This window comes from Podarcis cretensis (assembly GCF_951804945.1).
Source record: "Podarcis cretensis genome assembly, chromosome: 17".
NCBI classification, from domain to species: domain Eukaryota; kingdom Metazoa; phylum Chordata; class Lepidosauria; order Squamata; family Lacertidae; genus Podarcis; species Podarcis cretensis.
Window position 1 is genome coordinate 32006954 of NC_137187.1, and position 12650 is coordinate 32019603.

Sequence of the window (12650 nt, forward strand, 5' to 3'; positions counted from 1 at the left end):
GCAGAGAGGGAGCCTGAAGGGTGTTTAGAGGGTGCTCCCCAGTTACACGATTTTCTCTTACGCACGTGGGGACTCAGAACAGAACCCCTGCTTAAGGGGTGGGGGCAACTCTAGTTAACTATGAATTTCAATGAATGAGCAGTGTACTAACGCATGCTGCTTTGCTTCTTCTCGACTCAATGCTAGGAACAAACTACAAGCATTGGCTTGCTATTCATTGAGCGGCGACTTAGAATAGTATGTAACTCCACACTGCCCATTCACATTAGACCATAGTTAAACATTTAACTGCAGTTTACTGTGACATGCGAGCCAAGCATCTCTGGGTGTTTATTTGGTAGCAGATACTCACTTGGCAAATCCAATGAAGTCTTCGTGGTTAGTGTTGATGTAGGACAGCTCTATGTCAATCAGCAGGAGAATCTGGAGAGAAGACAAAACCAGCTCAGCTGCATGACAACATCATGAGAAAGAGCCCATTTAGTCTACTCTTCTGCACACTGAAGCCTGTGAAAAGGACCTTGCCTTGATTATCTTCTTATGCATAGCCACACAAGAGCTCAGTACTTTCTGCACTGCTATAACAAGCAATTCTAGCTCAATGGAAACCCTGAGAAAGCTGAGCAAAGAAGGGGTTCACTTTGCTGTGATTGTCAGTTGAGAAAGTCATTGTAGATTCTGATTCTGCTATTCTCAGTCAGCCCAGAGGTTATTTGGTGAGTAAACAAAAAACCTGCTCACCTGGTCCTTAGTTTTCCCTTCTCGTTCTCTGATGTATGTCGTAACAATTCTCTCTGTTTCTTCTCGAAGCCTAGGGTAAGAACCAAGCTGAGGACAAGCGGAGAAGATATCAGATCACTGCAGTCTTAAGCATCAATTATAGACACACATATAGAGAGCAGAAGAGAAGAGGCTGGGCTATTTCTCAATTTTACCACTGGGACAGGTCTAAAGCACAAGAGGGATTTGGGGTGGGTTTTCTTTTGCCAGTTCAATAAGGATACAAAACGTTTTTCTGGGTGTTTGATGTGCACCCTATGCTCCCCATGGCTTTTGTCTGGGAAACAGCCCAAGACCTCTGTGGAGTTTAGCAGAAGGAACACATGAGACTGGCTTCTTAGTGCCACAGGAAAAAGAATGAGAGCTGCTTTCTTTTTGATTAAATGATAGGCCTACCCACAAGTCACTGTGGAAGGTGGTGATTACATATTACCAATATATTCTTAGAACAGATAAATGCCAGAGCTCTTTTCATGCTTCAGCGCTGAAACAAGCTTCTTTTGGCACAGAGCAGCTGAAAATCGTAGCCTTGTATTACAGGAAGTGCTCCTGAGATTTAGCCACTTTTCAAAGCATGTTCGACTACAGCTGCTACGGTCCAAGCAACACCAGTGCAATGTCTCTGTAGGGCCCTGCTGTGAAGCCAAACTGGACAATTCAACAGTCTGATGGACATTCCTCATATAGGATGCAGCTGCCCCCCCCCAATTATTAATATTTTTTATATTTTTATACAATTAAGTGATTTCTACTGAGATGTAAACTGCTTTGAGATTTCTTGAAACATAAAAGCAGTATTCAAATAAAGAAAAAAGAATGGCAGCTGCTGTGGCTCTGGCTCTGTTCAGGCACAGACTGCCTTCACTGAAAGCATTCAAACTTCCTTTTAGCTGGGCACCGCAAGTAGCCATATTCCAGGTGACAGGGAGATGGGGAGGGGAAATAAAAGAGTAGAGACTCATTACCTTCTCTGCACACTTTTTAATGACCATGGCCAGCTCTGAGACCACCAGATCAACACACTTCAAACTGGGCTCTTTGAGCTTTATAATCTGTTTTTTCACTATAGCTTCAAAAGCCATGTCAGGTGTGAAGAGCCCCGTCCTGCACCATGCAGAAAGCGCGAACAGAAAGGAGAGATTCCGAAGAAAAGCAGGAAAATAAAAAAAGTGACAGAGAGGGGAGAAAGAGATTCAAAAGGTTAGTAATGTGCAAAGGAAAAAGCAGCAGCACTTCCTCAGGAAGATCCTTCTTGCATTGCCAAACTCTTGACAAGGAACTACTCCCTTCCAGGAGCTGAGCTGCTCAGCAGGCTTCAAATTAGCTTCAAGTATTTCTGCAAAGGGACTATGTCCTGCCTGCCCCTTGCAGTACGAGTGTGCTTGGCAAAGTGGATAAAAACCTGTTTTTTTAAACGGCTCCCCAAAACTGAAAAAACAGGTCATGCTTGCTTCTTACTGTGCCCCGTTTGATTCTAGAGTATGAATGGCTAATCTATGGCAAGGATGCCGCAAGTAATTTGTTGCACTCCTAAAGTGAGGCAGAAAGGCCTCAGGGTCAGGCTGTGTCAAGTCAGGTATGCCCTGCCCACCTCTAGTGCTACTCTGCAGCCTGCTCGCCACCATGTTTGACTACAATCAAAATTCTCTCAGGCATGGGTTTGGGGGGCTACAGAACGACAGAACACAACTGGAGTGATCCCATTTGTGGCAAACTTGGCAAAAAGGTTGACTACCATTGCACTAGAGTCTTCCATGTTCCAAAACAGTACTTGGCAGGCATCTGTTAGCAGATGGAAGGAGGGAGAAGAGCTGTATACTTACAGTATTTGGTGATAACAAAATAAAAAAATTCCTTCCAGTAGCACCTTAAAGACCAACTAAGTTAGTTCTTGGTATGAGCTTTCGTGTGCATGCACACTTCTTCCACACTGTGACTGTTGTAGTCAACTTGTGCCTGGAATGGGAATACTAGGAATGGGGCTCACATGAATCAATGTTCCTCCATACATAAAAACAGTATCTCTACTAATGTGTCAGGAAAACTGAAAGCCTAGCACCCTTCTCTCTAACATGCTACTTCTCTATAAGGGGAAAATGTTCTGTAATAAGGAGCATTCCATCATCTGAAGTGGTACAGTCAACAAAGACTGGTCATATCCATAAGAATGAGGCCTGCCCCAGCAATCAGCATTTAACCTTTCATTTCTGATTCACTGGCTCATTTCACCTGCAAGGAATGGTATTTCCCCTGGCAAGTGACCCTCAGGTCTTGAAAAACCTGGATTTAGAGTCAATCCTCTCATGATGGTGTCCAAAATTGCTCCATTTCACAGTTCTGCCACTTCCCTGCCCCCAGCTTCATCAGTTGCTGTTCAGACTAGGAGCACTTCTTTGGGGAATGACTCCTGTACAAAATCCTTTGGAATCTGAATTCAAGAAAGCTGCCCAAACTCTACTCAGATACCTTGTGGGCCAGAAGACAGATGCAGATTCTGCTGCATCAGGATAGTCGGGATTTGAAGGACCTTGGAGAGCAAGTGCTGGCTTCTTCACATAACAACAAAAGCACACAACTCCTTTGTCAGAAATGGACCCGGAGTCCTACAGCATACACCACTGTAACAAGCAAGCAATGTAAACCGCTCTTAAGAGCAGCACTTTCGCTACTCTGCTGAAGATCAAAGTTCTTGTCCAGAGGGCACACAATTAGGCAGCATGATCCTGGAGCCTCAGTTTGTACACCCTGCTGTCGATTTCAGCAAATTAAGCAGGGGAGAAGCTAGCTCTTTGACAGGTCAGTTTTTCAATATGCATGTAGATGGGACAACCACACTGAAACAGTGAAATGAATTCCCAAGAGATGGCCTTTAGACTGGAAATGGTTCATTATGCCAATCAGTTCATTTGAAGCTAATTTGCCCAAACAGCAGCATGACCTTCTAACAGCCATGACTTTGCAAAAAACCTGAGGGAGCGGTTTAAATGGCAGATCAAGAAGCCATGCACTTAGAGAAGGGCCAAGATCCAAGAAGAATCTACCCACAGACCTAGCCAACCTCCAGAGAGCTAACAGCAGCTTCTATTTGCAGGCAGAGGATAAAAGCAGGAGAAGCTTAAAGCACAGACCAATCCTGCTTGCAGTGAGCCACAATTTCAAGACTGCAATCTGGACCATGTTGTAAGACAGTTTAACATTTCTGTAAAAGCCTATGAAACTTGATAGTCTCCCCTGCAGAGTAAACCCCAATCCCATCTTAACACCAGCCAATTAGGATTTTAGAAGATGCTTGTAGCTCTTCCTGGAGGTTGTGTTAGGCAAGTTGAGCAGATTAGAACAGTGCAGTTTTGGCAGGTTTTCCCAGCCCACTCAGTAAGGGCTAGGCTGCCTCCAGCTAGTTCAATACCTTACTGGTACACTGTCTAAATGTATTGATTAACTCCTGAATAACCAGGTCGACACATTTCAGACAAGGCTCTTTCAGCTTCACCAACTGTTTTTTCACAATGGCCTCAAATGCCAAGTCTGGTGTGAACAGCCCCGTCCTAGTCATCCACACGCAGGAGAAAGGAAGGCAAGACATGGCAGAGAAGAAAAACAAGGAGGGGGAAGAGAACATGTTTAAAGACTGTCAACATTCTAGAACACAATTCCCTCCCGCAACTATTAAAACCTTCCACTGCATCCAGCCCTCTCCCATTTAAATAATAAAGTTCAAAAGGTAGAATAAGGGCATCAGAAAATGAAAAAAATGTTGATAAGACAAAAGAGGGGAATGAACTCTAGTCTTTGCTACAGAAAGACAGTTTTGCAAACTGAATTCTAAACTGTACGTGTTTACAGAGGGTTTCTTCTTTCTAAGAAGCTTTGTATTCTAGATAAAATATGAGACAGGAGGCAGATAGGCAAGAAAGGAAATCGTGAGGATATGGGTTTTAGGGAAAATAACACACACACCCCAGATAATAATTAAGAAACCAAGGGCCTTGACAAGAAAAAGGATAGAATAAAAGCTGGCCAGGGCAAAGACATTACAGATAAAGGATAGTGGGAGGGGGAAGGAGAAGGAGATAAACAGAAGTTGATTACACTTGAAGCAATGGATCTTGAGTGCTATTGCCCCAAAAGGATAGTGTCTAAATGGAACTGTTCATTCCTCAACAGAACTACAGAAACTCCTGGCCTATACATCCTATCCTGAGCCCATTTCATATGGGCATTAAAAGCCTTTGGTCCTAACAAGAGTTCAAGTTTGTCTCCCATTGCTGCATTTATAAACAAAATGAAACAAAGGGTGCTGAAACTGGAGGAGAGGGGAAGAAAAAGCCACCAATCAGAAATGCTGTGCTGTTTTGTCTGACAGATGAGCTGTGCTAGAAGTATTTGCAAATGGATGTATAGCCCTGGACTTTCTCTTTCATTGCCTCTCACTCAAATTCCTCCAAGCAGAGGAAGGGTCCTCCCTTTAGGCTTGGTAAAGTACCAGGCACAGTGACAGGGTGGTCATCATTCTGTTTCCTTTCATCTTCTCGGTGACATTCTTCGTTTTGACTTGGGCAGAACGGGAACCACCATCAGTAGAAGGCATCTCAGACCAAATACCAGCTTGCCTTAGCATCCCAGATAGTTATCATTACATACAGTTTATCAGTGGAGAACAAGATAACACTGTGCTGCATTGAATCAGCTACTGTTCCTATACTTGCCTTACACCATGGATGTTTTTGATTGCATAGCTGATTTCTCGTCTCAAATCCTTCTCATCAAACTCCATCTAGAAGACAAAAAGCCCCCAATGCTAAAGCTGGTAGAAACGGGTGAAACAAAATTGCTGGTTGATCACAAAGAGGGGCCTCCTTTCTTCTTCAGATGCTTGCTCCTTAGAGAAGCCATACTTACCAAACACCTTAGAGAGAACTTATGCAAAGATCCAGGATACAAATTATATAGTAGCCAAGAACAGCACACTTGCCAAAGACCATTCTCCTCAATACAAGGAGTGCATTCTGGATCATGCATCCCCTGTGATTCAACCCCAAGGGCAAGCTCTGTCTTGGTCTAGTGCAAGTAGAGCCCCTGAATTTCACCCTGGGACAAAACTGACATCTGTGTGAACTGTCAATTGACTACTCACTGGTAAACAGAACACTCTGCCGACTGATGGGGTGGGTGGGCAGGGTACTTAACTTTCCCAGGAACTTAACTGTTTTTTAACCTTAAGATTGCTATTCCTGCTAGTGTCTCTTGCTACATTTTTCCTACTACAGGGAGTAGTCAACTGTTCTCCAAACCTCAAACCTACAGGCAAGACAAGGCCATTTAACACACAACAATATTGACGGCCAGCACCACAGCAGCTAAGCAACAGTTCTTGAAACCCTCTCCTGTTTGTAATGGCAGTTTTCACTGTGAAACTTGAACTGTATTTTGTGCTGTTTTATTTTGTTGTTCACATTGTATTGCTTTGAAAGTTTTGGATGCCGACTAAGATGCCAACTAAAGCATCAGGTTTTCAGCAGAAATGTGCTGACATCAGAGCTGGTAATAGAGCTGTAACACACTACAACAGCCTTCAGGCTGGTACGCTCCAGGTGTTGTGGGCACCAGCCCACAAATACACAAAGCAACATAATATAATAACAAAAATCAACACATCATAGCAGATACTCAACAATATAAAGTAATAGCTGAAATCTTCCCTTTTTTCTGTTGGATGTGCTTTGGAAATAACACTCTGGCCAGGAGCAGGTCAACAGGCTATGTAAGTAAAACTAAACTTGCCTCTTGTTATCTTTTAAAACATTGAGAATGGAGAAGAGGGCATTTGTTTGCCTTAGTACACCTCAAGGTCAGTACCAAGTGGTCAGCTAACAAATTTGAGTGCAAAGTTAAGAGATTTTAACCTTAAGGACTGCCTTTTGCCATAAAGACATGTTCAGTAAGCCCCATTATGTGTCCTACACTTGAATGAAATTAGGTCTGCAGGTGCATGATGCATGGCCTTCTTCCATATTGTTCTTGAAGGATAAAACTACTTCTATGGGATGGGACCCCAATTGTGCCTCTTTAACTTTGGGTGATTAGATAAGATCTTCCAAAGGGGTCTGGATCATCAGCCCAAAGCAGACACTTGTGACTTTGCTCTTTCCTAGCAAGCAACAGAACACTGCTAAGAGGGGGAAATGTGTCTTACTGATTGTCAACAGTGGGTTGAAAATACAGAAGTACTCTCATATGCACAGCTATAGCCTGCATAAACACCATACTTAATCACCAAACTCACAAACTGGCACAAAGTAAACATTAAAAAGGCTATAGATGAGAATACTTTTTTCAGAGAAAAGAAAGGTCCAACTGTCACCAAGAGCAATCAGTCAGTCTCAAGAGAGGGGATGACTCTTCCCCCAGGAGAGGTGGCAGAAGGCTTAAGAGGAACCTGACTGATCCTTCCAGTAGGGGGCATTGTCCCTATCAGGAATGTCCTCCAACAGCAGCTCGCAAATCACCCCAGGACATAAAATCCCATGTCTTTTACCTTGACAAGTTCGAAAGGGAACCTTTCGTGGAAGATGCGGTTTATTCGGGCTCCGCCTGATAGTTCTAATGTGTCTACTTGGTCCCCAGAGCCTTCAATCCGCTTCTCAAAGTCCACAGCAAACTGCTGTACCATCCTATGCAGATATAAATTAAAACCAAATTTATATATAAGTTTATATAATGCCACAGTCTGTTGAGTGAGCAGAAGCCATTATCAGCCAATCAGGAATGTAGAGTGAAAGGTAACACTTTTTACTAGATCAACTTCTTTTGGCATGAACGTATGAAATCTAATTCTTTGCCAGGAAGCTTTCAAAAAACACATACTGTGGTATCTCTGGGTGCGAACGGGATTCTTTCCGGAGCCGCGTTCGCATCCTGAAGAGAACGCAACCAAGTCTGCGTGTGTGCGGGTCGTGATTCGCCGCTTCTGCGCATGACGTCATTTTGAGCGTCTGCACTTGCGCAGCGAAACTCAGAAGTAACGCGTTGTCACGGAGCGCAACCTGAAAACACTCAACCTGAAGCAACTTTAACCCGAGGTATGACTGTAGTAGGAGATGACTTTATTTGGTACACTACTTCGGCACACACTACGCTATCATTATCACAACAATAAAACTTTTTACGCTGACATCTGAAAACTGCTTAGAAAAATCAAAACATGCAATTAGGCTGAAAAACAATAGATTTGATCATAATATAATCCATTATAAAAATGTAAGATGTTAAAAATACTCAAACTTTAGCCACCAATCTTGTCAAGGTGATCAAGTTCAAACTATGGACAATGTTTCGAAAAGGATTTGCTGTTCTACAACCATGCTACACAAAAATACCGCTCCACATGCACTTTACAACCAAATGTGGAATGTAAAAGAATGCAGAAGTCACATGTAATTTGTGCATCCTATACATCCAAAAGGATGCTCTCTTGTATGCATACTTTTTTCCTTATGCAACATTGAAAACTGCAACTTACACATAAATGATGCCGCACAAGTAAAAAATGAGCAGAGGAAGCACACTGGATGTTTGCCACAACACAGATATTCAACCAAGTTTTAACCAGGGTAAACTCACTGAAATTAATAAGCATGACTAGTTAGGTCAATTAATTTCAACAGGTCTGCTCTGAGTAAAACTTAGTTGGATACCACCCTACGTTTTCATGCTTCTCAAGATGAAAGCTAGCCTCTGAAAGCACAACACAACAAAGGAAGGAAACTCCCCATGTGAGAGGCACAGCTCAATGTAAATTTGACCTACTGAAGCAAGGCTTTCGTTTTCCGCGTAGGGTCATCAGGGCGGAAGTTCTTGTATTCCTCCACTTCTTTTTCAAGGGACAAAAGCTGGCTCTGGAGTTTGCTACGCAGTGATGGCAGAGTCTCCCGGATATGGTTTGTCAATTGCTATGGAGAAAAGAGAGCAATCATTTTATATCAACATCATTATAAGTAGTGTTGCTTAGTGCTGAATAAAAGCAGCTTTCCCTTTCAAGTCAGCTAGGTCGAGGGCTGTCCCTTTAGCTCTTGGATCAGAGGTGAGTTGTGGTGTGATGGAACTGTTGTTGTTTTTTGCCAATTATTTTTATTGATTTTCCAAATCATTGCCAAATTAATTCAATTTAAAACAATTTTCCAAAACCGGCTTCCCATTCTCCATATATGATATGTCCAAGATGAATCCCTATTGCTTTTTGTTCTCTCTAGTTAACATCCTCCAGTATTTACCAAAATTCTTATCCATCAGCTGCCCCTTTGTGGTGTGATGGAACTCTAAACTGGAGTAGGCTGTGATTCTTTGGTATATGACCCAAGAATGCCTAAATCCCCATCTCAGCCTAACAAAGCTGCAAGCCCACCATCTAGGTGAACACCTTATCCTTCTTTCTAGCACCAAAATCCTTTCCTTGTTGCCCTTGCTGAGGATGAACAAAGTTAAAAGAAAACTTGGCTGCTCCCAGCATAGCCCTTTCAACACTTCCAAAACAGGCACTGGCTTAGGGAAACCATCTACAGGTCTTTTCCTGCTACAACAAGTTTAATCCATATTCATTTGGAATAATTCCACGGAGAAAACTGTGTATGATGGGAGATTAGCAGGACTACATACTTATTTCATGTCAGCAACAAGCTGATACCTGAAAAATAAGCTAAAAACCAAAGACCCTTATTTTTGCTCTCCCTTGTTTCTTTCAAATGTTTAAACCAGCTATAAAATGATGAATAGCAGATTATTATTTTTTCGGTAAGAAAAAGTGAGGGGGGAGAATCACATTTGGGGTGAGAGGTACCAGCCACCTTCCTCCATACTATAACATCTCCACAAGGTTTAAGGGGAAACAGTGATGTTCAGCCAACTTTAAAGAGCCAGGCAAAAGAGCCAGGATGCCAGAGGAACAGCCTACCTGGTTGAGCAGCTTCTGCAAGTGGGGGGTTCCCATGCGGTCTGCCATGTGTCTGTAAGCAGGATGGGAAAGGAAGAACTTGCGCTCAGCTGCCAATGCTGCTCTGATGTCCTTCTTACCATCAATATCCTTCTGGCTCCGGTTCACAACTCCAATGTAGCCTATGAGTGGACAGCTCCATATATTAGTTTTTGCCTTATAGTTTTGCACAGGACCCCAGTACAAATGCAGGGAAAGCAGATAGGACACAACAGGGCAACCCTTGCAGAAAGCCACATAGTTGCAACGGTACAAAAGAAGTGGGGAATCCTAGCTTCTACAACAATCCACACTTAAAATTAAGAAGGGCCTATTGCTCCTATTTTAATTAAAAAGACAAGAAGCCATGAAGTGGGACATTCCACAGCCACTGGCTGGAATTTTTACACTCGGCATAGTTCTTTCCCATGGAACTTGGCCTCACACCCTGATGTCACAAGTTGTCTTCCTTAGTACATGAAAGCACTGTGACTCAGAAATTTACAGAAATCCAAGTGGTACAGCCCAAATAAAAAGGATGAAAATGTGCCTATTTTGCACTGTTTATTTCAAATGCCGAACTGTGATATTGAGCGGTATAGCAAGCATATTTATTGAAGGGGTAATCAAGAACCCACTCTTGTCAGACTCTGAGCTCATACTGGTGAGATGAGTCATCTCCTATTATACAGTATACAGACCTATACAGAGATCAAATCTGAACAAAGCTAATCAAGTTAAAAGCTACACAAGAGCCAGAGTAATTCATTAGGATCACAAATTGGCTCTAAATGCACAACACTCAGCTAGGATCATCACTAAGGTCCCTTCTACTGTGCAAATTGGAAGTTTCCAACAGGTATATGAAAATATATGGCGCCAACCACTGACTGCTTCCTGCCAAAAGAGTGGGTGGAAGAAAGAATCTGATAACTTCATGTCAAATATATTGGGCTTTGTCATGAAGCTTGGTCGCAGATCACGTCCCATATGCATCCTGCTGACATTTTGCACCCAAAGATGCTAGGAAGAAAAGAAAACTGATTGCCAGAAGCCCTGTACATCTGGGTGCTTTAGGAATGCTCTGGATGACAAAGGAACAAGATAAACAGCAAGCAGACTTCAAAACTAGCTACTTTCATTTGCTCCTTCATACCCAGAGTGCACATTAAATGCACATTGCATGATGGTTTGGAGCCCAGGTACTTCCTTCCCTCAAGCCTGATTAGCAAACACTCATTTTATTCAAGTCTATGAATCTGACCAATGCTATAGTACTTGAGTTCATTCACACAAATATCCATCAGTTATAAGTTGTAATAGCTTTCTACCTCTCCGCAAAGGTAAAAGTTTGTTCTCCAGAACATCTCTTGCATCAGTGCCTTCATCCATCAGGTCTAGTTTGGTTATTACCCCAATTGTCCGTAAGCCTGAGGGGGAAAAACAGAACGGCTGATCAACAGATGATCCAAATATTGAGGTGAGAGATTAAACAAGTTCTCAGGAACTATGATACATATTACAATAAATGATAAGCTTAGGACAGCAATTTTGCACATCAGTGTGATTAGGGCTTTCGTACAGCTCTTGATTTCTTTATTTTACTTCATAATGCACAGAACTGATTATTGCCACCAAGGGCATGAATTATTCCATCTTGTTCTGCCCTGCAATTTTAAGTTCCAGTTGTCCTAACCTTATGGTTTCTGCTACTATCATTCTGTTCCCAGGATCCTCTAGAAAATTCCTTTCAAAGACCAGCATTTTAGCAGAGAAAGGTATCTGGCACAGGACCATAGAAAAAGCACATTGGCACTGGACTATTATACCTAGAATGATTTGGGGCTTCCCAATTATTTTAGCTGAGAAGCTCAGAGTGAGATTTTGGAGACCCTACAGTATTCTGCCATGGAACTGTGTGGAATTTATCAGTGCAACAGGTGAAAGAGAAAAAAAAATCAGGATTTTTTTTTACCTTGTGGGTCAACTTCTTTGGCCATTTTGAGAGCATCTGAGTTGGCCAAATCCATGTTGGCTGGAGTCACAGCAAGAATCAGGCTACTCTCTCTGCTGATGAATTGCAAAATCATATCTTTTATCTGGTACTCAATGTCCTGGGGTTGGTCACCGACTGGCACCTTAGTGATACCCGGAAGGTCAATCAAAGTCAGATTCAATACTGAAAAGAAAAGTGAGCACAATGTTAAGAACTTCCTTTTGAGAAGGTCATCAAGTTTTGCTTTGTGACCTCAAGGAACTTTGCCAAAGTCTTTTCATACAAGGATGGAGAGAAGCCATTAGGGAGATCTAGCTAGTTATTCTCACGACAATAAGACCCTAAAGCCTTTTTTAACCATGATAATGCATCTAATGCCTTCACATCCTCCTACAGCTTCATATATATACAGACTTTTACTCCCTAAGTACCAAAGAAAGATATAGCTTTCCATTTTACTGAATATTTCCAGTCCAGGGTACTTGAGTAGTCCAGTAGCACTCAAATATATGTATTCAGTTCAGTAATATGTGCTTTTAAAATGTTCATCCAGAGCACAAAACCATACCTACCATGTGGTGAATACACCCTCAGGTTAATGGGAACAGGAGAGATGCCTTTATTTGTTCCTGTAACCCTGTCTGTTTCCGCTTCAATCTCCTGTCGGACTTCATCAAAATCTGTAAACTTCTTAGATTTGCAGTGCAAAAATTCTGCATATTCTGAAAGAGAAATCACTTTGTCAGATTGGAATTCACACCTCTGGAAAAGCTTTTGAGGGCTCAATCAGGAGCTGTCACCGAAAACCACTTTTAACTATACCAAATGTTTTATACTGCATGCCTGATTTAGTAGGGCTGCACAGCATGCTCAGCAGTTTCATTTTGTGAGATGAAAATATGAGGGGAG

At 42.3% G+C, this 12650-nt stretch overlaps 1 protein-coding gene across 8 annotated transcripts in view; it reads right to left on the bottom strand.

Annotated features, from left to right (window-relative positions):
* DNM2 (dynamin 2) overlaps window positions 1-12650 on the bottom strand; it is a 60229-nt gene that overhangs the window by 29961 nt on the left and 17618 nt on the right. For 6 of the 8 annotated variants that reach the window (XM_079959310.1, XM_079959314.1, XM_079959313.1 and 3 more), the window contains exons 3-12: window positions 12314-12463; window positions 11721-11924; window positions 11077-11175; window positions 9728-9888; window positions 8587-8729; window positions 7316-7451; window positions 5487-5554; window positions 4187-4325; window positions 742-828; window positions 353-423 (exon numbers count right to left, since the gene is read on the bottom strand). In XM_079959310.1, the coding sequence (XP_079815436.1) occupies window positions 353-423; window positions 742-828; window positions 4187-4325; window positions 5487-5554; window positions 7316-7451; window positions 8587-8729; window positions 9728-9888; window positions 11077-11175; window positions 11721-11924; window positions 12314-12463 (1258 nt within the window). Of the gene's footprint in view, window positions 1-352; window positions 424-741; window positions 829-1745; window positions 1885-4186; window positions 4326-5486; window positions 5555-7315; window positions 7452-8586; window positions 8730-9727; window positions 9889-11076; window positions 11176-11720; window positions 11925-12313; window positions 12464-12650 lie in introns of all 8 variants that reach the window. The other 2 variants (XM_079959312.1, XM_079959309.1) reach the window with 1 other exon arrangement.